Here is a 23,979-nt window from a genome sequence, read left to right on the forward strand (position 1 = left end):
CGGCCTACACTGGCCAAACCCGGACGACGCTGGGCCAATTGCGCACAAGCCCCTATGGGACGCCCAATCACGACCGGTTGTGATACAGCCTGGATCACACACACACACACACACACACACACACACACACACAACACACACACACACACCATGAAACAGGGTTGGTTATGCAGACTCCCTTCAGACTCAGTAATGTAGGAAAACCCTCCATAACCCTCCAGTCCCCCAATACTGATTAAATGAGGACACACCAGTTATCTGTGTGTTAACTCTTTACTGTCTGAAGTGATTAGAGGGAAGAATTAACTCCCTGGAGGCAATCAGGTACGATATTGGCCAGTCACAATGTCAATTTCCACACATGTAGACAGGCCTTCAGGCTTATATTAAGAGAGTGATCATAAAATATAAATTCAATAGAATATAATACTTTATTTTGCAATCAAAGAGTGCTGGTTTATTTACATTGTAAACTGCACAACAGGACTATTTGAACTGTAGTCTGCTGAGCCTATGGTTAGAGTAACCAATATAACTACAACTTTCCTCTCTGTCTTTCACTCCGAGTGTGATGCAGGGCATGTCTTTGACTGGTTGGTGAGAACTCAGTGTGTGCTGGGCCTGCCTGGCTGAAGGGCCCGAGGCCTGGAACTGCATTCAGACTGCATCCATTCCCTTACAAAGAGCCATTTATTAGGTGGCCAAGCTGAATAGCTGTTTTCAATGTTCAGCCACAATCTCTCATAGTCCCTTTGGAGAGCATCCATGAGTCTCTCTCTCAGGCTTGGTTTTCCCATAAACCTATCTTCGTTCCTATGAAAGATGTGGGTTGTTTTGGGGTCGTTTCTGCTTTTTTTTTAGAAAGTTGTGTTGGTCTGTGTAGAAATAAAATGTGGTTAAGAAGCTTCCTATTTAACTCCAATGACCCGCTATTCCAGAGTTACTCTGCTGCGATGAATTGGACTTGCTAAACAGCCTGTTGTCAGCAAAACACTATTTCCTTTCCTTCCCCTGCTCTCAATGGCTTTGAGACACAGACTAGAAACCACTGTCTGTCCCTCAATGATACACGGAGGTCTGGCTGTTCCATGTCCAATCTTCAACCATATTCTAACAGTGATTTTATGTCAGTAACTCAGCATTAATAGCCTACTGTCAGCTGGATGGTCACTGGCTCCTCCAGAAATATGTGTACCATAGAATAGAATAGAATAGACATTTCTCTATCTCTCCTATTCATGGAACTGAGCAGCGCACATGTTGTAACGGTATTTTCCCATCGCCCTCTGTTGGAGATGGAAACAGTAGCTTTGACTTCTTCGATTAAAACAGCGACATCACCAAGTCCTTCCAACGTTTTTTTTTTTTTTAGGTCGTTGATAAAAAGAAGCAGGAATAGCCTAGGGCTACAATGTTGTCCGATGTCTTCTAGACGCGAGATAACGTGACAGTTTGGAAAAAGAAAATGTGCAGAAATGTCAACACGTGTTTGGCTGCTGGCTGGGTTCAGTGCTCCCAACCAAGACCTGAACATATAGGGACATAAACTGCTTCTATTCCAGTATTGAACCGTGAGGGACAGACTCGTTGAATAGAGACAGACAGACATAGGCCAAAATAAAGGCTATATTATTTAGGTTAAAACAATAAACTGCATTTAATAAACTCACCAACTCCGATTTTCTCCTCTTCCGTCGGGGTCCACATGATCCTGGTGATATTCCAGGTAAACCAAGCACGGGTTCGCCGTTATCATGGGAAAAAGAACCGGGAAAAGTTGCATAAACCGCTCAGATCCACGGAAATATATCACTGCGTCTCAACCAACGCCTCCAAATAAAAGAAAACCAAAGTGGAATGTACGTTCATATTTCGCCTCTCAAACGACGCATTTTTTTCTGGTCCGGTCGTCAGTCAGTCAGTGCATCTTTCTGTCATCCAACAAGGTTTAGGTTCAGTCTATCGCAGTAAGTGTTAGGTTGTCATCCTATCCGGCTGAGGCTGTCACTACTGTGCGGATCCCTTCTCCCAACTCTTATCAATGCAGCCGCAGCATCTCCCGCGGTCCTCTGCCAGGATGGAGAGAAACACCTTCTGTATTTATTTATTTATTTCATACCTCCGGTACACAGAAACACAGCACAGCAGGCGAATTTTCTATCTGTCGATCCCAAACTCGTTTTTGAGTCGGGTAAATTGATTTAAAACGGTCCTTATATCGCTATGGAATAACAAGTCGACCATTTAAAGACCACGGAGAGTGAATGTCGCAACAGCACTGAGAGAGAGAGAGAGAGAGAGAGAGAGAGAGAGAGAGATGTCCAGTTGTTTACGATGTAACTGGAGTGTGTGAACGGGATACTCAATGCAGTCACCGCTGCGCCATCTTTTAGCCTATCCACATAACGCAAATTGCCAAATAGTTCATCCTTTGATGGGACACAGATGGGGCATAGAGACAGTTGGCATGTCTTAACCTAGATCTCTCTCCTCTCCTGGCTTTAGTTCCTATAATGAGCTTTGGTTTGGGATGTGTTATGTGGTGCTGTTTTGTCTCTCTCTGATCTGTGTTTGTGTGTGAGAGTGAGTGAGTGAGTGAGTGAGTGAGAGTGAGAGTGAGAGAGAGAGAGAGAGAGAGAGAGAGAGAGAGAGAGAGAGAGGTGCCAGCTGATGTTGTCCAAGTTGTTGTCTTTACAAATGAGTCCATTTGTCTTCCTTACACACACACACACACACACACTCAGACACACACACACACACACACACACACACACTCAGTTACAACAGTTAGAAAGCAAAAGGGTTTTATGGAAAACAGCGAAAGTGTTAAATCAATCACAAATGGGCACCGATATGGCATTTCTATTGAAGGCCTATTACCTTACAGAAAAATCACATTATTTCACCTGTGGAAAATCACATCATTTCACATGAATTTTCACGTTCCTTTACATGTTGTCACGTTACCTTCACATACAATCACAAGAAAACACTTTTGGAACACTTGTGTTCACATGTGGAATTCATGTGTTTTTTTCCCCCTGTAAGGGTTGGTTCAAGATGAAGAAAGACCTTGGGATAACAAGCTCTGTAGACCAAGATGTGTCTCAAATGGCATCATATTCCCTATATATATATATATATATATATATACACTTATTTTGATCAGAGCCCTATAGGTCCTGGTGAAAGTAGTGCACTATAAAGGGAATAGGGTGCTATATGGGATATGATCTGTCTTTTCACAGACACAAACAGCATCTGCAGAAGCAGTAGAGCCAATGTACTATCACGTTCCCATAGTCGTGTACTAATCACGTTCCCATAGTCGTGTACTATCACGTTCCCATAGTAGAGTACTAATCACGTTCCCAAAGTAGAGTACTAATCACGTTCCCAAAGTAGAGTACTAATCACGTTCCCATAGTAGAGTACTAATCACGTTCCCATAGTCGTGTACTAATCGCGTTCCCATAGTCGTGTACTAATCACGTTCCCAAAGTAGAGTACTAATCACGTTCCCATAGTCGTGTACTAATCACGTTCCCATAGTAGAGTACTAATCACGTTCCCATAGTCGTGTACTAATCACGTTCCCATAGTAGAGTACTAATCACGTTCCCATAGTAGAGTACTAATCACGTTCCCAAAGTAGAGTACTAATCACGTTCCCAAAGTAGAGTACTAATCACGTTCCCATAGTAGAGTACTAATCACGTTCCCATAGTCGTGTACTAATCGCGTTCCCATAGTCGTGTACTAATCACGTTCCCAAAGTAGAGTACTAATCACGTTCCCATAGTCGTGTACTAATCACGTTCCCATAGTAGAGTACTAATCACGTTCCCATAGTCGTGTACTATCACGTTCCCATAGTAGAGTACTAATCACGTTCCCAAAGTAGAGTACTAATCACGTTCCCATAGTAGAGTACTATCACGTTCCCATAGTCGTGTACTAATCACGTTCCCATAGTCGTGTACTAATCGCGTTCCCATAGTCGTGTACTAATCACGTTCCCAAAGTAGAGTACTAATCACGTTCCCATAGTCGTGTACTAATCACGTTCCCATAGTAGAGTACTAATCACGTTCCCATAGTAGAGTACTATCACGTTCCCATAGTCGTGTACTAATCACGTTCCCATAGTCGTGTACTAATCACGTTCCCATAGTAGAGTACTAATCACGTTCCCATAGTCGTGTACTATCAGGTTCCCATAGTCGTGTACTAATCACGTTCCCATTGTCGTGTACTAATCACGTTCCCATTGTCGTGTACTAATCACGTTCCCATAGTCGTGTACTAATCACGTTCCCATAGTCGTGTACTAATCACGTTCCCATAGTCGTGTACTAATCACGTTCCCATAGTCGTGTACTAATCACGTTCCCATAGTCGTGTACTAATCACGCTCCCATAGTCGTGTACTAATCACGTTCCCATAGTCGTGTACTATCACGTTCCCATAGTCGTGTACTAATCACGCTCCCATAGTCGTGTACTAATCACGTTCCCATAGTCGTGTACTAATCACGTTCCCATAGTCGTGTACTATCACGTTCCCATAGTCATGTACTATCACGTTCCCATAGTCGTGTACTATCACAATACAGAAAAGACAAGTATAATCATCCAAAAGTGAAGTGAAATTGTCAGACTCCAGACACCCAAAGTCATAGACTGATCTGTGTGCTACCTCACAGCAAGCAGTAGCAATTTTTTTATTTCACCTTTATTTAACCAGGAAGGCCAGTTGGGAACAAGTTCTCATTTACAACTGCGACCTGGTCAAGATAAAGCAAAGCAGTGCGACACAAACAACAACACAGAGTTACACATGGAATAAACAAACGTACAGTCAATAACACAATAGAAAAAAATCTATATACAGTGTGTGCAAATGAGGTAAGATAAGGGAGGTAAGGCAATAAATAGGCCGTAGTGGCAAAGTAATTACAATTTAGCAATTAAACACTGGAGTGATAGATGTGCAGAAGATGAATGTGCAAGTAGACATACTGGGGTGCAAAGGAGCAAAAAACATTAAAAAAATAACAACATGGGAATGAGGTAGTTGGATGGGCTATTTACAGATGGGCTATGAAAAGGTACAGTGATCTGTGAGCTGCTCTGACAGCTGATGGTTAAAGTTAGTGATGCACCAAGTGTGGAATCAACAGGACCCTGAACAGCTTCTATCCCCCCAAAGCCATAAGTCCGCTACATAGTTAGTCCCGACAGCTATTGGTTAATTATTTAACGATCTGCATTGACTCTTTTTTTTTTGCACTTACTTGTTTTTGACTCATCACATACTCTGCTGCTACTGTTTGCTATCTGACACTTTATTCCTAGTTATTATCCCTAGTTATGTGCAGCGTACCCCTGCACATCGACTCAGTACTGGTACCCTGTGTATATAGCCTAGTTATCATTGACTCAGTACTGGTACCCTGTGTATATAGCCTGGTACCCTGTGTATATAGCCTAGTTATCATTACTCAGTACTGGTACCCTGTGTATATAGCCTAGTTATCATTACTCAGTACTGGTACCCTGTGTATATAGCCTAGTTATCATTGACTCAGTACTGGTACCCTGTGTATATAGCCTAGTTATCATTGACTCAGTACTGGTACCCTGTGTATATAGCCTAGTTATCATTACTCATTGACAGTACTGGTACCCTGTGTATATAGCCTAGTTATCATTACTCAGTACTGGTACCCTGTGTATATAGCCTAGTTATCATTACTCAGTACTGGTACCCTGTGTATATAGCCTAGTTATCATTGACTCAGTACTGGTACCCTGTGTATAGAGCCAAGTTATCGTTACTGAATGTGTATCTATTATTACATGTTTTTCTTTTCTATTTTTTCCTCTATATTCTCTCTCTCTGTATTGTTTGGGAAGGGCCCGTAAGTAAGCAATGTCACTGTTAGTCCACACCTGTTGTTTACCAAGCATGTGACTACTGTAAATGTGATTTGTTTTGTGTTGAGGTATATTTAACGGCATCCTAGATTCTATTCCATGGTATATGTGATCTGGTTGCTGGTCTGGACCGTCAAGGAAAGTAATAGACAACTTCATGAGGTAACCATGGTGATCCCAAGAACACCTGCTGCATCCAGGAGGGTCGGTACTGATTGGACATTGTTTGCCTTCCAAATGTAACCTTTATTTAAACTAGGCAAGCCAGCTAAGAACAATTTCTTATTTACAATGACGGCCTACCGGGGAACAGTGGGTTAACTGCCTTGTTCAAGGGGCGGAACGACAGATTTCTATCTTGTCAGATCAGGGATTCGATCCAGCAACCTTTCGGTTACGAACCCACTGCTCTAACCACTAGGCTACCTGCAGACTCTTCATTAAAACACTAGATAATCTGGATATGAATCTCAGCATAGACGACACGACACCTGCATTCAGAATATTCCTTTTAGGTAACACTTCTACCGCATGTATAATGCTTTAGAACTTGTTATTAACATGTATTAACCTTGATAATGTCTTGTAACAAGGCTTATAATATGTTGTGTCTCAACATTGTCAACAGACTCAAACTGGTCTGTATTTAGTCAGGATATTTAGTCATGAGATTGCTTAGCTGCTTTAACGTTGCAATGCGCCGGATGATAACCTGTCAAACACTAGCTCTCGGGTTGATCGTGACGGCTGTCAGGTCCTCTGTACTGACACCAGTCTCAGGTTGATCTAGGCCCTCTGTACTGACACCAGTCTCGGGTTGATCTAGGCCCTCTGTACTGACACCAGTCTCGGGTTGATCTAGGCCCTCTGTACTGACACCAGTCTCGGGTTGATCTAGGCCCTCTGTACTGACACCAGTCTCAGGTTGATCTAGGCCCTCTGTACTGACACCAGTCTCAGGTTGATCTAGGCCCTCTGTACTGACACCAGTCTCAGGTTGATCTAGGCCCTCTGTACTGACACCGGTCTCAGGTTGATCTAGGCCCTCTGTACTGACACCGGTCTCAGGTTGATCTAGGTCCTCTGTACTGACACCGGTCTCGGGTTGATCTAGGCCCTCTGTACTGACACCAGTCTCAGGTTGATCTAGGCCCTCTGTACTGACACCAGTCTCGGGTTGATCTAGGCCCTCTGTACTGACACCAGTCTCAGGTTGATCTAGGCCCTCTGTACTGACACCGGTCTCAGGTTGATCTAGGCCCTCTGTACTGACACCAGTCTCGGGTTGATCTAGGCCCTCTGTACTGACACCAGTCTCGGGTTGATCTAGGCCCTCTGTACTGACACCAGTCTCAGGTTGATCGTGACAGCTGCCAGGCCCTCTGTACTGACACCAGTCTCAGGTTGATCTAGGCCCTCTGTACTGACACCAGTCTCGGGTTGATCTAGGCCCTCTGTACTGACACCAGTCTCGGCAGATGCTGTCCATGTAGGTTTCATGTGCTCTTCCAGGAGGACTTCGCCCATGTGAGAATACCGAGGTTTAGGGTGAATTTTCCCCCTAGTCGCTGATCTTAGGTTAGTTTTGTATTTCCCCCACTAATTGTTTAAGGTTAGGGTTGGGGGAGGGGAAGTTGATCCTGGATCCGCACCAAGGGGAAACTTCTCCCATAAGAGGGTACCCACAGTAACAGACCGCTGTGTTGGCGGCCAGCTCGGGGTTCCTGCAACCGTGGTGAGATGATTACGGGCTTCTGAGCGGCGCAGGGGTCTAGGGCACTGCATCTCAGTGCAAGAGGCATCACTACAGTCCCTGGTTCGATTCCAGGCTGTATCACAACCGGCCGTGATTGGGAGTCCCATAAGGCGGTCCACAATTGGCCCAGCGTTGTCCAGGGTAGGCCGTCATTGTAACTAAGAATTTATTCTTAACGGATTTTTAAATTTAAACAAATGACAAGTGTTATAATGCATTTGAACCAACATTAACAGCATTGCCTCCTAGCGAAGGAATCCCAACAAAGTAGGATCATGAAGGCAGCCGCGTCCTGTCCCAGATCTCAGCTACAGATTAGCCAAGTGACAAGACAGTTGCAAGTTAAAAATAACACACTAGTCTGGCAAGACACACACACACACACACACACACAGGAGAGAGAGACACACACACACACACACCAACACACACTTTTCCATCCCTGGGAAAGTTAACTATCAGTCATGTTCTCAGACAAGAGGATGACTGTATATTGTACATTTAAATACTGGAAAATAGTGGAGATACTGTTGAGTTTTGCTTCCTTTGTCACACAGCTTTCTAGGGAAACATTGTTACGATCATTCAATAACATCCTGTATCTTTCGATAAAACTGTCAACTGTAAATTACATTTACACCAGTTAAGGGCAAAACTCAAATGGAGCTGAAAGTTTGAAATACGCAGCACATTGTGTTGAAATCGGCTTGACATTTCATTCAATTCATTCTCCTTGTAGAATAGAGAAAGGGAGATTAGGAGAACAGGTCTATAAATCACAACATTATATGGTATCTCTACGACCTTCGCTGCGCATTTAATAACTGCATTGTTCGAAGTATTGGGCCAAGAAGTTTGTCCTTGTGTGAGGGCAGAGCGACGTCTTTTCCTGGAGATTTGGCACAGGAACTCAGTAAGAATTATACGGAACATTGTATCTCTATCGGCAGGGATATTCAAATGCTACCCTACAAAGTCCAGAACACGGCTGGTTTTCTGTGTGTCCCAGGTCGAAGTCACTGTGTAATTAGAGGAAAGTATGGAAGAAAACGAATGAGTGGAACTGGCTTCGAGGTCCAGATTTGTATTGGATGGCTCTATGGTGTTCACTAGATAAATCATGACTGTAGTCTTGTTTATTTACCCAGACAGTCACTGAGTAACAATTGCCACTGCTTTCCAGGGAGGCATTGTTAGCTTATTGTGAAAGAGCTTGGCAATGGGTAAGGCACACATCTTGTCCTAGAAGAAAACAGCACTCTGTACCTCAGTGATAAGTGTTGTGACTCTGTACCTCAGTGATAGTGTTGTGACTCTGTACCTCAGTGATAGTGTTGTGACTCTGTACCTCAGTGATAAGTGTTGTGAGACTGTACCTCAGTGATAAGTGTTGTGACTCTGTACCTCAGTGTTGTGACTCTGTACCTCAGTGATAGTGTTGTGACTCTGTACCTCAGTGATAGTGTTGTGACTCTGTACCTCAGTGATAGTGTTGTGACTCTGTACCTCAGTGATAAGTGTTGTGAGACTGTACCTCAGTGATAAGTGTTGTGACTCTGTACCTCAGTGTTGTGACTCTGTACCTCAGTGATAGTGTTGTGACTCTGTACCTCAGTGATAGTGTTGTGACTCTGTACCTCAGTGATAAGTGTTGTAACTCTGTACCTCAGTGATAGTGTTGTAACTCTGTACCTCAGTGATAGTGTTGTAACTCTGTACCTCAGTGATAAGTGTTGTAACTCTGTCAGGCTGATGTCTCCTACAATGTATCGTCAAAGACAGGTGTCCAAGTCTTGTGAATCTAACACCACAAATCTTGACATGTTGACACAAAAAAAGGTATAAACCTAGGCAGGTAGCCTAGTGGTTAGAGCAGGTAGCCTCGTAGTTAGAGCAGGTAGCCTCGTAGTTAGAGCGTTGAACTAGTAACCGAAAGGTTGCAAGATCGAATCCCCCGAGCTGAGAAGGTAAGTATCTGTCGTTCAGCCCCTGATCAAGGCAGTTAATCCACTGTTCCTAGGCTGTCGTTGAAAATAAGAATTTGTTCTTAACTGACTTGCCTAGTTAAGTAAAGATTTTAAAAAATACCTGACTGCAAGATTTAATCAAGTGTTAAACAAATCCAACACTAGGCTATGTTAAAATACAATTAAACAAATTGGCACTAAAAACATTGTTCGCAAAACGGACAAAACTTTATTTCAATTTCCCCCCCCTTCCACATATTAAAATAGATAAACTTTAAACAATGTATGTCTTTACAATTTGTGGTCCTTTCCGAAATAAGGACACAACTTAAAGCACTTCAACAGAATTCAAATAAATTAAAATCATAGTAATTGTGTTCACTTTGCGGCTCCATTACTCCAGAGCTAGGTGTCAGAGTGGCAGCTACGGATAACAGATAGTCGAGCCCTCAGAGAGTAGGTAGCAGGATTGGGCTCAATTCCATTTCAAGTCATGTAGCCTAAAAAGTTGCCCTTAACCACTGATATAGCATCAGATATACTTCAGTCCAACCAATGTTAAAGTATAGGATTTAGGGAGGGAATCTGATCCTAGATCTTTGCCTAAGGGAAAATTCAGTCATGGATGAGAGGTATTGAGGAAAATATCTGCTGTATTAGCACCTTAAACATATATACACACATAAATAAACACAAATATATACACACTACTGGTCAAAAGTTTTAGAACACCTACTCATTCAAGGTTTGTTTAAATTTATTTTCACTTTTTTCTACATTGTAGAATAATAGTGAAGATATCAAAACTATGTAATAACACATTTGGAATCAGGTAGTAACCAAAAAAAAAAGTGTTTAAACAAATCAAAATATATTTTATATTTGAGATTCTTCAAATAGCCCCCTTTGCATACACGTGGCATTCTCTCAACCAGCTTCACCTGGAATGCTTCTCCAACAGTCTTGAAGGAGTTCCCACATATGCTGAGCGCTTGTTGGCTGCTATTCCTTCACTCTACGGTCCGACTCATCCCAAACTATCTCAATTGGGTTGAGGGATTGTGGAGGCCAGGTCATCTGATGCAGCACTCCATCACTCTCCTTCTTGGTCAAATAGCCCTTACACAGCCTGGATGTGTGTTGGGTCATTGTCCTGCGGAAAAACAAATGATAGTCCCACCGAACAGGGCTATCTTCGGTATACCACCCCTACCTTGTCACAACACAACTGATTGGCTCAAACACATTAAGAAAGAAATCCCACAAATTAACTTTTAAGAAGGCACAACTGTTAATTGAAATGCATTCCATGTGACTTCCTCATGAAGCTGGTTGAGAGAATGCCAAGAGTGTGCAAAGCTGTCATCAAGGCAAAGGGTGGCTACTTTAAAGAATCTCAAATATAAAATATATTTTGATTTGTTTAACACATTTTTGGTTACTACATGATTCCATATGTGTTATTTCATAGTTTTGATGTCTTCACTATTATTCTACAATGTAGAAAATAGTTTTAAATTAAGAAAAACCCTTGAATGAGTAGGTGTTGTACAACTTTTGACCGGTAGTGTAAATGGTATATTATATTTGTCCATATATATGGCTGTTTTAATATCAATATGTATCCACATTATGCAACACTGAACTCTAGAGGCCATTAAACTCCCTACACATGTTTACCACTATAGAACTAAATAGAATAATATAATACCCTTTTCACACTATTTTACCAACGCCGACTGGACTGCGCAGGCTTGGATATTATCTTTTCACATTGCCCTGTACAGCACCATTCCAGCAACTATGCTGGATGTGTAACCGGGCCAGTACAGTACAGCTGGGCTCTGTGGTGTGAAAATGGGGTACAACTATGCTGGATGTGTAACCGGGCCAGTACAGTACAGCTGGGCTCTGTGGTGTGAAAATGGGGTACAACTATGCTGGATGTGTAACCGGGCCAGTACAGTACAGCTGGGCTCTGTGGTGTGAAAATGGGGTACAACTATGCTGGATGTGTAACCGGGCCAGTACAGTACAGCTGGGCTCTGTGGTGTGAAAAAGAGGTACAAGAGCATTCAGTTACATTATTATGAATATTTTCATATTATTGTCACTGGCATTTTGACAAAGTACATTAACCAAAAACAAATAATATAGTAAATAAATACAGTTTTGAAGCTATACATTGTTTTTGACTCTGACTGGTTAGCTTGGCAAAGTTTTGCAGAACAACAATCAATCTGAAACACAAAAAATAATGAAAAATTGTCTGCCATTGTTTGTTGCCATGACTTCAATTTAATGGAGAAGGTTGCACCCTTAAAGCGATAGTAGTCATAGTATTAACTACTACAATTTAACAGGGCTGGATATAGCAACTAGCCCTGTCCTGGAGCTGTTCTTGTCTATTAATGTTCTGTATTATATCATGTTTCACGTTATGTGTGGACCCCCATGAAGAGTAGGTGCTGCTTTCACAACAGCTAATGGGGATCAAATCAAAATACCAAATCCAAGAGCAATAGCTATTTTACAGCTACAAATCCCCAAAATTAAAACAAAAGAAAAAAGTATTTATATTATAAAAAGGGCCCCCCCCCAAAAAAAAATAATCTGGGGGGAAAAAAATCTATTTTTGTACAATTCAAATTGCTACACGTCATATAAAGAAAAAAAGTCTTGATATCCTGTCTTAAGTGTCCTTCGGTCTAAAATATCACGTCTCTTTTCCCTGTCAAACTAGCGCAGACTTCCAAATGGAACCTAAGACCCTACACCCAAGAACATCTTTAGAGGCATTGAAAAGTAATGCAATATTCTCCGACCTACAAGAGTGCCTAGCGTGTAGTTGCTAGGGTTACATTTGGAATTCAGTGGGTAGCCTGTCATGTCCAACACCACCATCAAGTCATCGGTCCTTCACTATTACCATCTCACACCTGGCTTGCTTCAAATATGATCTTTTTATTTCATCTTTTCTCTTTGTGCATATGAATTCACATTCATAGGGGTAGCCAATTCCTCCAGCTTAAGTGGCAATGGGTGGATACTTGTTGTGTCCCTTTTGCCACTTCCTGGTTGTCATGTCCAGTTTCCTGTTTAGTCGCTCATAGACAGGAAGAGTTGGTCCTCCAGGTCCGAGGTGTCTGTGCTGCCGTCTGAGCTGTCGGAACTGTCAGCTGCATGGAAAGACAGACAGGGAGATAGAAAGACGGTCACTGTGTGTGTACTTAACTTTTACTGTTTGAAACTGGTTCCTTGGTTCCCCAACAAACTATCATGGTCCAAACACACCAAGACAGTCGTGAAGCGGGCACGATAAAACCTATTCCCCCTCAGGAGACTGAAAAAGATTAGGCATGGGTCCTCAGATCCTCAAAAAAAATTCTACAGCTGCACCATCGAGAGCATCCTGACTGGTTGCATCACTGCCTGAAATGCCAACTGCTCAGCCTCCGACCGCAAGGCACTACAGAGGGTAGTGCGAACAGCCCAGTACATCACTGGGGCCAAGCTTCCTGCCATCCAGGACCTCTATACCAGGCGGTGTCAGAGGAAGGCCTTAAAAATTGTCAAAGACTCCAGCCACCCTAGTCATAGACTGTTCTCTCTGCTACCGCACGGCAAGCGGTACCGGAGCACCAAGTCTAGGTCTAAAAGGCTTCTAAACAGCTTCTACCCCCAGGCCATAAGACTCCTGAACATCTAATCAAATGGCTACCCATACTATTTTCATCGTCTGCCACCCCCCGCCCCCTCTTTTACACTGCTGCTACTACTCTGTTATTATCTATGCACAGTCACTTAAACTCTACCTACGTGTACATATTACCTCGACTAACCGGTGCCCCCGCACATTGACTCTGTACTGGTACCACCTGTATATAGCCTGGTTACTGTACTGCTGCTATTTCATTATTTGCTATTTACATTTTTTAACTTAGCTATTTTTTACTAAACATTTATTTTTCTTAAAACTGTATTGTTGGCTAAGGGCTTGTAAGTAAGCATTTCACTGTAAGGTCTACACCTGTTGTATTCAGCGCATGTGACAAATACAATTTGATTTGGATTTTTTTTACCCAAAAATCGATCAATCAATCAATCAATCAGACATAATCCTCTTGGTACCTGGGGAAACATAGTGCCTGGACAATGCTGCCGGTCTTGGCCTGCTTTTTTTCGCTTCTAGGCTAGTGGATGTTTTTGTGTGTGTGTGTGTGTGTGTGTGTGTGTGTGTGTGTGTGTGTGTGTGTGTGTGTGTGTGTGTTAAAATGATTTTCCCAAGAAGACACCGCTATTACTCACATCCCAGGTCAATCTCAGCATCGTTGTTCGAGTCTTCCTCATCGTCGGCATTGAGCAGCCGGGCCACCGCTTCATCATCTGAAGGAGAGAAGTCGTTACCTCCATCCTCCTCTCCGTCTCCTTCCTCGATCAGCTCGGCCAACAGCGGGTCTGTCTCCAGGTCATCCATGTCGTCATCATCATCTTCATCATCGTCGTCAGAGTCTTCATCATCGTCTTGATCCTCCTGGTGGGAAGGCGACACATTTTGAACATAAATCAACACAAGATGAAATATTCAACAAACAAAAAAAAACCCACATCAATATATTTGAACACAGTTAACACAAAGGGCAAACAGTGGGGAGAGGCTGGGACAGAAGCAGGTGTTTTAGTGATGGGATAGGAACAAAAGTTCTGGTGTGTAACCCAGTGGGCTTTCAGAACCCAGATCAAAGAACACTGGGCAGTATGGGCTGAAATGGAGAGACTGGATATTAGGAACACTAGGAGAGAGTTGATGTAGATAAGATACGGAAGTTAGACTGAGTTTAGTAGAGACAAGGACAGCATCTCTTACCTGATCTTCATCATCCTCTCCCTCCTCAGCTAGTCTCTGTCTCCCCACTTCATACAGGCGACACACTGTGTCCATGTTGATAGAGTCCTGGTTCTAAAGACATTAGAAGAACACACGGCTTGAGATGAACTGCTGACTGACAGAGAGGACTACACTTCCCAGGTTCGACTCTTTAGTTTCTTTTTGAATGTCTATTTGGGACACAGATCAAGAGCCAGAGCAGAACAGTAATATGGCACCACCCTAACCCCTAAGTAAGAATATGGGACACAAACAACACAGCTCATTCTTCCTACATGATAACAACCATATACTGATGAAATGGTCAGAGCAGAGATAGAAGACGCAACTTGGAATATCAGCAACGGAAATAAAAGCAGGAAGTTTACCTCGATGACGGCCAGGTAGCAATCCCTAGTGTCAGTACACAGGTCAAAAATATTCCTCTTCACATCCACAGTAGCTGAGGGAGAACATACAACCAGAAGTTAACTTCAGCCACTCTCCACAAAACAAATCCCAATGTTTGACCTATGACCTTTAAAAGTCGTACCGATGGGTTTGTAGTTGGTGGCGTCAAAAGTTCTAAAGGATGAACCAAAGGGACTCTTCATCTGTTGGTCCATCACATCATCCTCCTCATCAGCCTGGAGCATGGCTCCGTACATGACCGTAGCGTTGTTGTTGAACACTCCTCTACACTGGTCCAGAGCAGGCACAGTGTGGAGGAGATGGAACGTTCTCAGGTCCCACTGGCATAGCTGTCAAGGTGACCGTCACTTCCAAATCAATGTTCATATGTTTTTACTGATATGACCTGGATAAACTCAGGCCCTAGTTATAAAAGGATCAAATTAGATCTCACCTGAGTTTATACACGTCTGGCGATATTCATAATAAAAGCAGCAGGATGTGATATCCCAGGAGCATTTTTACAGATTTAAAAAAAAAAATTGTTAGATTTGCTCTGTTAATAAAAGTGAGCATTAAAATGTATTGCAGTGAGTTGCGACTGTTCTTTCTGTTAATAAAGTTGTTCATAATGTTATATGTTAACCAAACAGGAAGGAATAATGACCAAACAGGAAGGAATAAGGACCAAACAGGAAGGAATAAGGACCAAACAGGAAGGAATAAGGACCAAACAGGAAGTAAAAAGGACCAAACAGGAAGTAAAAAGGACCAAACAGGAAGGACCAAACAGGAAGGAATAAGGACCAAACAGGAAGGAATAAGGACCAAACAGGAAGTAATAAGGATACAATCTCTGTGTTGATGATGACCTCGAGGCGGTTGGGATGGAACACGCCGCTGATGTTCATATTGAACTTGTCAAACTTGTGGATGGCCTGAGCAGAGCGCACGTCCCACATGACCCCGTCATTCAGCACCAGGTCGTCGCTAGGGTTAAAGGTCGCACAGTTCCTCTTGTAGTTGTTGGCCAGGCCAGGGTCATTAAGGGTCAGCAGCTTCTGGCCTGACTGGATGTCATAGATCTAGAGAGGACACAAAAGAAGGTGAAATTAACATCGTAAGCTTGAGAAAGCCGGTGCTGGAAAGATGGAGGATGGATTAAAAAATAATTTAAAAAAAACAAGAGGCCAGCTCACTGCTCGTAGGAAGCACCATTACACCAAGAGGGGCCTCTCGTTTCTTTATTCATACATCGTTGTAGGAAAATATAAATGACACACGCCCAGTGGTTTTAAGACCGTGCCGGAGTAAAAAGAATAAGTTGAACAAAACGTGACAGAAAAGACGAGGTGTAAACGAAGAGATGGAGTGGACTTACATGAGCTACTTGGTCCTTGGTGCCAATCACTCTGTCTTGTGACAGTTTACTGAACTCTACATAATGGTCGTCCAAGAAGGAATGCCTGAAACAGAGACAATCACGATGGATGTTTGTGAAAGTGTCTATAATGAAATGACTAAACAGTTCAGACTACAGGCTCGGAGTGAGACTAACTTCATCTCGAAGACAGACTGCATACTCCAGAGAGCTGACAGAGGGACACTCCACGAGGCAGACGTCAGGAGCAGAGAACCATCCTAAAAAAAATACAGGAGAGATGAGTGTTAGAAGAAGAAAAGCCAGTCTACCACTGAACACACTACTGAGGCCTGCTACGGTGATTACTGCTAATAGAAAAATATTTCAGAAATACATTGAAGTGACTGATTTGATGAATAGAGCTCAAGGTGTGATGGCTGAGCTGTGACAGCTGTAGCTGGCATAGTATTATTACCGCTGGTCGTCGTCGTAGTGTCATTATTACCGCTGGTAGTCGTCGTAGTGTCATTATTACCGCTAGTAGTCGTCGTCGTAGTGTCATTATTACCGCTGGTAGTCGTCGTCGTAGTGTCATTATTACCGCTGGTAGTCGTCGTAGTAGTGTCATTATTACCGCTGGTCGTCGTCGTCGTAGTGTCATTATTACCGCTGGTCGTCGTCGTAGTGTCATTATTACCGCTGGTCGTCGTCGTAGTGTCATTATTACCGCTGGTAGTCGTCGTAGTAGTGTCATTATTACCGCTGGTCGTCGTCGTCGTAGTGTCATTATTACCGCTGGTCGTCGTCGTCGTAGTGTCATTATTACCGCTGGTCGTCGTCGTAGTGTCATTATTACCGCTGGTCGTCGTCGTAGTGTCATTATTACCGCTGGTCGTCGTCGTCGTAGTGTCATTATTACCGCTGGTAGTCGTCGTAGTGTCGTTATTACCGCTGGTAGTCGTCGTAGTGTCATTATTACCGCTGGTAGTCGTCGTAGTAGTGTCATTATTACCGCTGGTAGTCGTCGTCGTAGTGTCATTATTACCGCTGGTCGTCGTCGTCGTAGTGTCATTATTACCGCTGGTCGTCGTCGTAGTGTCATTATTACCGCTGGTCGTCGTCGTAGTGTCATTATTACCGCTGGTAGTCGTCGTAGTAGTTTAGTAGTAGCAGCAGTACAATAGTAGTAGTACAATAGTAGTAGTAGTAGTACTAGTAGTACAATAGCAGCAGTAGCAGTAACAGTAGTAGTAGTAGTGGTAGCAGTACAATAGCAGTAGTAGTAGCAGCAGCAGTAGTAGTAGTAGTAGCAGCAGCAGCAGCACAATAGTAGTAGTAGTAGTAGCAGCAGTACAATAGTAGTAGTAGTAGTAGTACAATAGTAGTAGTAGTAGCAGTAGTACAATAGTAGTAGTAGTAGCAGTAGTACAATAGTAGTAGTAGTAGCAGCAGTAGTAGTAGTACAATAGTAGTAGTAGCAGTACAATAGTAGTAGTACAATAGTAGCAGCAGTAGCAGCAGTAGCAGTACAATAGTAGTAGTAGTAGTAGTACAATAGTAGTAGTAGTAGTAGTAGTAGTAGTAGTAGTAGTAGTACAGTAGTAGTAGTAGTAGTAGTAGTAGCAGCAGTACAATAGTAGTATTAGTAGTAGTAGTAGTAGTAGTAGTACAATAGTAGTAGTAGCAGCACAGTAGTAGTAGTAGTTGTACAATAGTAGTAGTAGTAGCAGCAGTAGAATAGTAGTAGCAGCAGTAGTAGTAGTACAATAGTAGTAGTAGCAGTACAATAGTAGTAGTACAATAGTAGCAGCAGTAGCAGCAGTAGCAGTACAATAGTAGTAGTAGTAGTAGTACAATAGTAGTAGTAGCAGTACAATAGTAGTAGTAGTAGTAGTAGTAGTAGTACAGTAGTAGTAGTAGTAGTAGTAGTAGTAGCAGCAGTACAATAGTAGTAGTAGTAGTAGTAGTAGTAGTAGTAGTACAATAGTAGTAGTAGCAGCACAGTAGTAGTAGTAGTAGCAGCAGTAGAATAGTAGTAGCAGTAGTAGCAGTAGCAGTAGCAGTAGTACAATAGTAGTAGTAGTAGCAGTACAATAGTAGTAGTACAATAGTAGCAGCAGTAGCAGTACAATAGTAGTAGTAGTAGTAGTAGTACAATAGTAGTAGTACAATAGTAGTACAATAGTAGTAGTAGTACAATAGTAGCAGTAGTAGCAGTACAATAGTAGCAGCAGTAGCAGTACAATAGTAGTAGTAGTAGTAGTAGTAGTACAATAGTAGTAGTAGCAGTACAATAGTAGTAGTAGTACAATAGTAGTACAATAGTAGTAGTAGCAGCAGTAGCAGTACAATAATAGTAGTAGTAGTAGCAGCACAGTAGTAGTAGTAGCAGCACAGTAGTACAATAGTAGTAGTACAATAGTAGTAGTAGCAGCAGTACAGTAGTAGTAGTAGTAGTAGTAGTAGTAGTAGTAGTAGTAGTAGTAGTAGTAGTAGTAGTAGCAGCAGTAGCAGCAGCAGCAATAGTAGCAGCACAATAGTAGTAGTAGTAGTAGTAGTAGTAGTAGTAGTAGTAGTAGTAGCAGTAGTAGTAGTAGCAGCAATAGTAGCAGCACAATAGTAGTAGTAGTAATGGTATTAAACTGGGTGAAACCCAATGGTATTTGTTGGCCTTTATTATTATTCTCCTTGCGACAATTTGCTGAAAAAAATGCAAACACCAGTGAGATGGTAAGACCTGGTAAAAGGCCAAGGGCCATACCCTCTCACGGAATGTCAATTGGCCACATAGGTGGATTGAAAACGCAAACTTTGGAAGGTCATGCCCCTCACTCCGTGTGACCTAGAGTCACGAAACTCGGTATACTGTTCAAGTCCCTCTCCTCACAAGGAAACCATTTTCCTCAAGGACCCTTAAGGTCCACCATGATGAATCCCCCCCCCCCCCATTCCTCTTGTTTTTTGCAGATCGGTCATTCGGTACGTGATACATGACATGTGTAGACAAAGGTCTCTCAACACATGTTTTTACAGACTAGCATGTCAAAAGAAATGGCTGCTACTGACCAATAAAACATTCATGTGGGAGTGGTCTGGCACAGAAATCAGACATGGATATTCACATTGTAACCAAAGTTGGTACACGTTTCAAACACTGTCAGTACTCAACATACGCAAGTATATTCAGCTTCACCACACGGTGGCGCTATAAACCGCACACGTTTTTGTCTCTTAACCTGTTTGACTGATGAAATTTGGTTCAGTTTGTCCCCATTGGGGGGGGGGGGGGGGGGGGGGCTGGGGGGGGGCTGTTGGACAGGATAAAATCATTCATGCACTCTCATTGGCTTATCGTGGCCATATTGTTTGAGCAAGAGGCTTGGAAAATAGGGTTGGGGGTTTGAAGATGTACATACATAGATGCTATACACCGATCGGTCCTTCAAAAGATCTGTTTTATTTTGAGTTCTGGTATTTGGCTACCGTGGTAACGTACAGAAGTAGCTCATCCTTGGGGCGATTCGTCTTGATGGTGGCAATGTGGGCCCACAGCTTGAACCCCGGGCATTTCTGCTTGTTAGGTCACAAGTGATTGTATTTCCAATCTTTGAAAGCTCAAGCCCCTCACCCCTTTTACGAGTCCTGAAGTTCGGTACATACGTCCCTCTCCTAACAAGGAACACATTTGCCTCAAGGACCCATTAGATCTGCAATGGATTTTCCACCATTTCGAAGTTTGTTAAAAACACTTAAAACGCTACTCCGTCGTACTGGAGTAGAAGACATTTTAAAGTAGTCAACATTAGTGAAAAAAATGAATTGAAAAAAAAAATCTATAAAGTTACATAGATATTATTTTTCACGATATATCGTAACGTATCGTTTTGAAAATATCACAATATAATATTTGCGCTAGTTAGCTGTACCAAAACGCCAATATGTTTCCTTCATAGCTTGTTCTCCATCTTCTTTTTAAATAGGGAGCCAATTTGTTGACAGCACTTTTATGACTGATCATTTTGATCATTTTTGCATGGCTCTCTATTGTCCCTCTGCAGCAGACCTCAAAAGCATATTGCATGACTGGTTTGATTTTGAGTTCTGATATTTGGCAGATGTGGTAAGAAGTAAACAAGATATCATCCAAGGGTGGTGTGTCCAATTCGTCCTGATGGTGGCGCTGTGGGGCCAAATCTTGAACCTGGGCATGGGTGCGTGCAGCTATATATTTTAGATGCAGTAGTAGCATGATTATTACCATTGAGCCGTGATGATTCCAGGTGAGTGAGGCCGTAGCCATCCTCCTCCATCTAACCATCCATCAATCTACATACCCGTGAGGGCTCCAGGTGAGTGACGGCTCTAACCATCCATCAATCTACATACCCGTGAGCGCTCCAGGTGAGTGACGGCTCTAACCATCCATCAATCTACATACCCGTGAGGGCTCCAGGTGAGTGACGGCTCTAACCATCCATCAATCTACATACCCGTGAGGGCTCCAGGTGAGTGACGGCTCTAACCATCCATCAATCTACATACCTGTGAGGGCTCCAGGTCAGTGACGGCTCTAACCATCCATCAATCTACATACCCGTGAGGGCTCCAGGTGAGTGATGGCTGAAGTATGACAGCTGTAGCTAGCCTCCTCCTGACCGCTGAACACGTTATAGAGCTTCAGGTGTCCTGTACACGTCCCCAGCATCAGGAAACGCTCGCGGGCTGAAAAGGCACAGCAGGTGAAACCACTGTCGTCCTCCTCAGCCTCCCTGAACACTGAGATGGGCCGGAACCTGGGGGAAGAGACATCATGAAGGGGTTAGCTAAAGAGATGGAGGGGGAGAGAAACAGAGGAGAGGAACAGCTAGCAACAGAAAGAGAAAGTAGAGAGAGTAACAGATCTACAAGGAGACACTGGCCATGTCCAAAATCTGGCAGACTACTTTCTTAAACTGCATACAGTGTAATAATAAAAAAATATTTGTATTTAACTAGGTAAGTCAATTAAGAACAAATTCTTATTTACAATGACGGCCTAGTGGGTTAACTGCCTTGTTCATGGACATAATGACAGATTTTTACCTTGTCAGCTCGGGGATTCGATCCAGCAACCTTTCGGTTACTGGCCCAACGCTCTAACCACTAGGTTACTACTATCTAGAATGTACTGTTTAGTAAAAACCAACGCAATAAGTAACAAATATCAGCATACTAGTGGTTAGAGCGTTGGGCCAGTAACCGAAAGGTTGCATACTAGGCTCCTCCTGCTGAGAATGAATCATTTCATGTGTAATTGCGTTGATTCCTGGGCCACTCAGCTGACTATCAGCTGTTGTGGGTCTAGAAAAAGCAAAATCTTCCTCAATAGAAAAAGAGAAAAAAAAGCACTGAAATGTACTTTGATAAAAAGCCAACTGCGTATGACATCCTGGCATTTAAACATACAAAATGTTCTACATTTCACATACTATACTTTCTTTGTTGGCATACCCAAAATGCCTACTGTTTAGTACTGGACACGGCCAGAGGCTTCATCTCAATAGTTTCAAAAAGTGTCTTCTCCTCCTTTGAAGGAAGTGAGGAAATGAAGGTAGCCACGTCAGACTATTGACATAAACTCCTGGATGTAAAACCCTGGATGTAATGCGGGTCGGGGGGCCATTCTGAGGATAGGTGAAGCCTACCTGCTGAAGATGAGATGTCTGTCCAGGCAGCCCCCGTCCACCCCTCCATGTTTAGGATACAGCACCCTGCTGGTCAGTCTGGAGGTGAAGTTAGTAGGGGCCTGGCACCTCTGCTTGGGCTCTGGGCACTGGTGGGGTGTGAACAGGGAGAAAGGGGGGCAGGTAGTCACCGGGTTCCTACACCTGAAATAAATGGTTTAAAAATACATCAGAAATGAGTCAATAAGCATTTGTTGTTAAATTGACTTGCTGAGTTAAATAAATGTAAAATAAATTGTAACAAACGTAAAATAAATAACACATTTTATTGGACAAGTACACATTTTGTAAATACTTATGTTCGTAGCTCCAACAGTGCAGTAATAACGAACAATACAAGCAAATCGCAAAAAATGTAAAATGATTTACGAAATACAGAAAATATACTAGTCCAAAATCTATATAAACAGTGCCTTCGGAAAGTATTCAGACCCCTTGACTTTTTCTACATTTTGTTACGTTACAGCCTTATACTAAAATGGATCAAAATAAATGTTAAAAAAAGGTCCTCAATCCACACACAATACCCCATAATAACAAAGTAAAACCAGGTTCTTAGACATCGCAAATAAAAAATACAAAAAAAACTGCTATATAATTTACATAAGTATTCAGACCCTTTACTCAGTACTTTGTTGAAGCACCTTTGGTAGAGATTACTTCCTCATGTCTTCTTGGGTATGACGCTATAAGATTGGCACACCTGTATTTGGGGAGTGTCTCCCATTATTCTCTGTAGATCCTCTCAAACTCTGTCAGGTTGGATGGGGAGCGTCGTCGCACAGCTATTTTCAAGTCTCCAGAGATGTTCAATCAGGTTCAAGTTCGGGCTTAGGACATTCAGAGACTGCAACATTGTCTTGGCTGTGTGCTTAGGGTCGTTGTCCTGATAGACTGGGGAAAAGGTTTACCTTCTGAGGTCCTGAGCGCTCTGGAGCAGGTTTTCATCAAGGATCTCTCTGTACTTTGCTCTGTTCATCTTTGCCTCGATCCTGACTAGTGTTCCAGTCCCTGCCACTGCTGAAAAACATCCCCACAGCATGATGCTGCCACCACCATGCTTCACCGTAGGGATGGTGCCAGGTTTCCTCTAGACGTGACGCTTGGCATTCAGGTCAAAGTGTTCAATCTTGGTTTCATCAGACCAGAGAATCTTGTTTCTCATGGTCTGAGAGTCCTTTAGGTGCCTTTTGGCAAACTCCAAGCGGGCTGTCATGTGAATTTTACTGAGGAGTGGCTTCCGTCTGGCCACTCTACAATAAAGGACTGATTGGTGAAGTGCTGCAGAGATGGTTGTCCTTCTGGAAGGTTCTCCCATCTCCACAGAGGAACTGTAAAGCTCTGTCAGAGTGACCATCGGGTTCTTGATGACCTCCTGACCAAGGCCCTTCTCCCCTGATTGCTCAGTTTGGCCGGGCGGCCAGCTCTAGGAAGAGTCTTGGTGGTTCCAAACTTCTTCCATTTAAGAATGATGGAGGCCACTGTGTTCTTGGGGACCTTCAATGCTGCAGAAATGTTTTAGTACCCTTCCTCAAATCTGTGCCTCGACACAATCCTGTCTCAGAGCTCTACGGACAATTCCTTCGACCTCGTGGCTTGTTTTTTGTTCTGACATGCTGTGAGACCTTATATAGACAGGTGTGTGCCTTTCCAAATCATGTCCAATCAATTTACCACAGGTGGAGTCCAATCAAGTTGTAGAAACATCAAGGATGATTAAAGGAAACAGGATGCACCTGAGCTCAATTTCGAGTCTCATAGCAAAGGGTCTGAATACTTATGCAAATAAGGTATTTCGGTTTTCGCTTTATGATTATGGGGAAAAACATGTTTTTGTTATCCATTTTACAACAAGGCTGTTACGTAACAAAATGTGGAAAAAGTGAAGGGGTCTGAATACCTTCCGAAGTCTGATGGTGTCAACATTAATGTTAAATAAAATGTTAAATAAA

At 42.8% G+C, this 23,979-nt stretch overlaps 2 protein-coding genes across 3 annotated transcripts in view; both read right to left on the reverse strand.

The window, feature by feature from the left end:
* Positions 1–2,284, reverse strand: part of LOC115207174 (dedicator of cytokinesis protein 3-like) — a 225,727-nt gene extending 223,443 nt beyond the window's left edge. The window contains exon 1 of the mRNA XM_029774158.1: positions 1,671–2,284. Coding sequence (XP_029630018.1) covers positions 1,671–1,707 — 37 coding nt within the window. The 5' untranslated portion in view covers positions 1,708–2,284. The remainder of the gene's footprint in view (positions 1–1,670) is intronic.
* A 9,657-nt stretch (positions 2,285–11,941) lies between these two features.
* Positions 11,942–23,979, reverse strand: part of LOC115207278 (DDB1- and CUL4-associated factor 1) — a 35,996-nt gene continuing 23,958 nt past the window's right edge. For both annotated transcript variants that reach the window (XM_029774258.1, XM_029774259.1), the window contains 10 exons: positions 21,989–22,171; positions 20,899–21,097; positions 16,500–16,582; positions 16,323–16,407; positions 15,793–16,026; positions 15,084–15,282; positions 14,920–14,993; positions 14,531–14,623; positions 13,972–14,197; positions 11,942–12,842 (listed from right to left, as the gene is read on the reverse strand). In XM_029774258.1, the coding sequence (XP_029630118.1) occupies positions 12,763–12,842; positions 13,972–14,197; positions 14,531–14,623; positions 14,920–14,993; positions 15,084–15,282; positions 15,793–16,026; positions 16,323–16,407; positions 16,500–16,582; positions 20,899–21,097; positions 21,989–22,171 (1,456 nt within the window). In that variant the 3' untranslated portion in view covers positions 11,942–12,762. The remainder of the gene's footprint in view (positions 12,843–13,971; positions 14,198–14,530; positions 14,624–14,919; positions 14,994–15,083; positions 15,283–15,792; positions 16,027–16,322; positions 16,408–16,499; positions 16,583–20,898; positions 21,098–21,988; positions 22,172–23,979) is intronic.

This window comes from Salmo trutta, chromosome 14 (genome assembly GCF_901001165.1).
Source record: "Salmo trutta chromosome 14, fSalTru1.1, whole genome shotgun sequence".
Classification (NCBI taxonomy): domain Eukaryota; kingdom Metazoa; phylum Chordata; class Actinopteri; order Salmoniformes; family Salmonidae; genus Salmo; species Salmo trutta.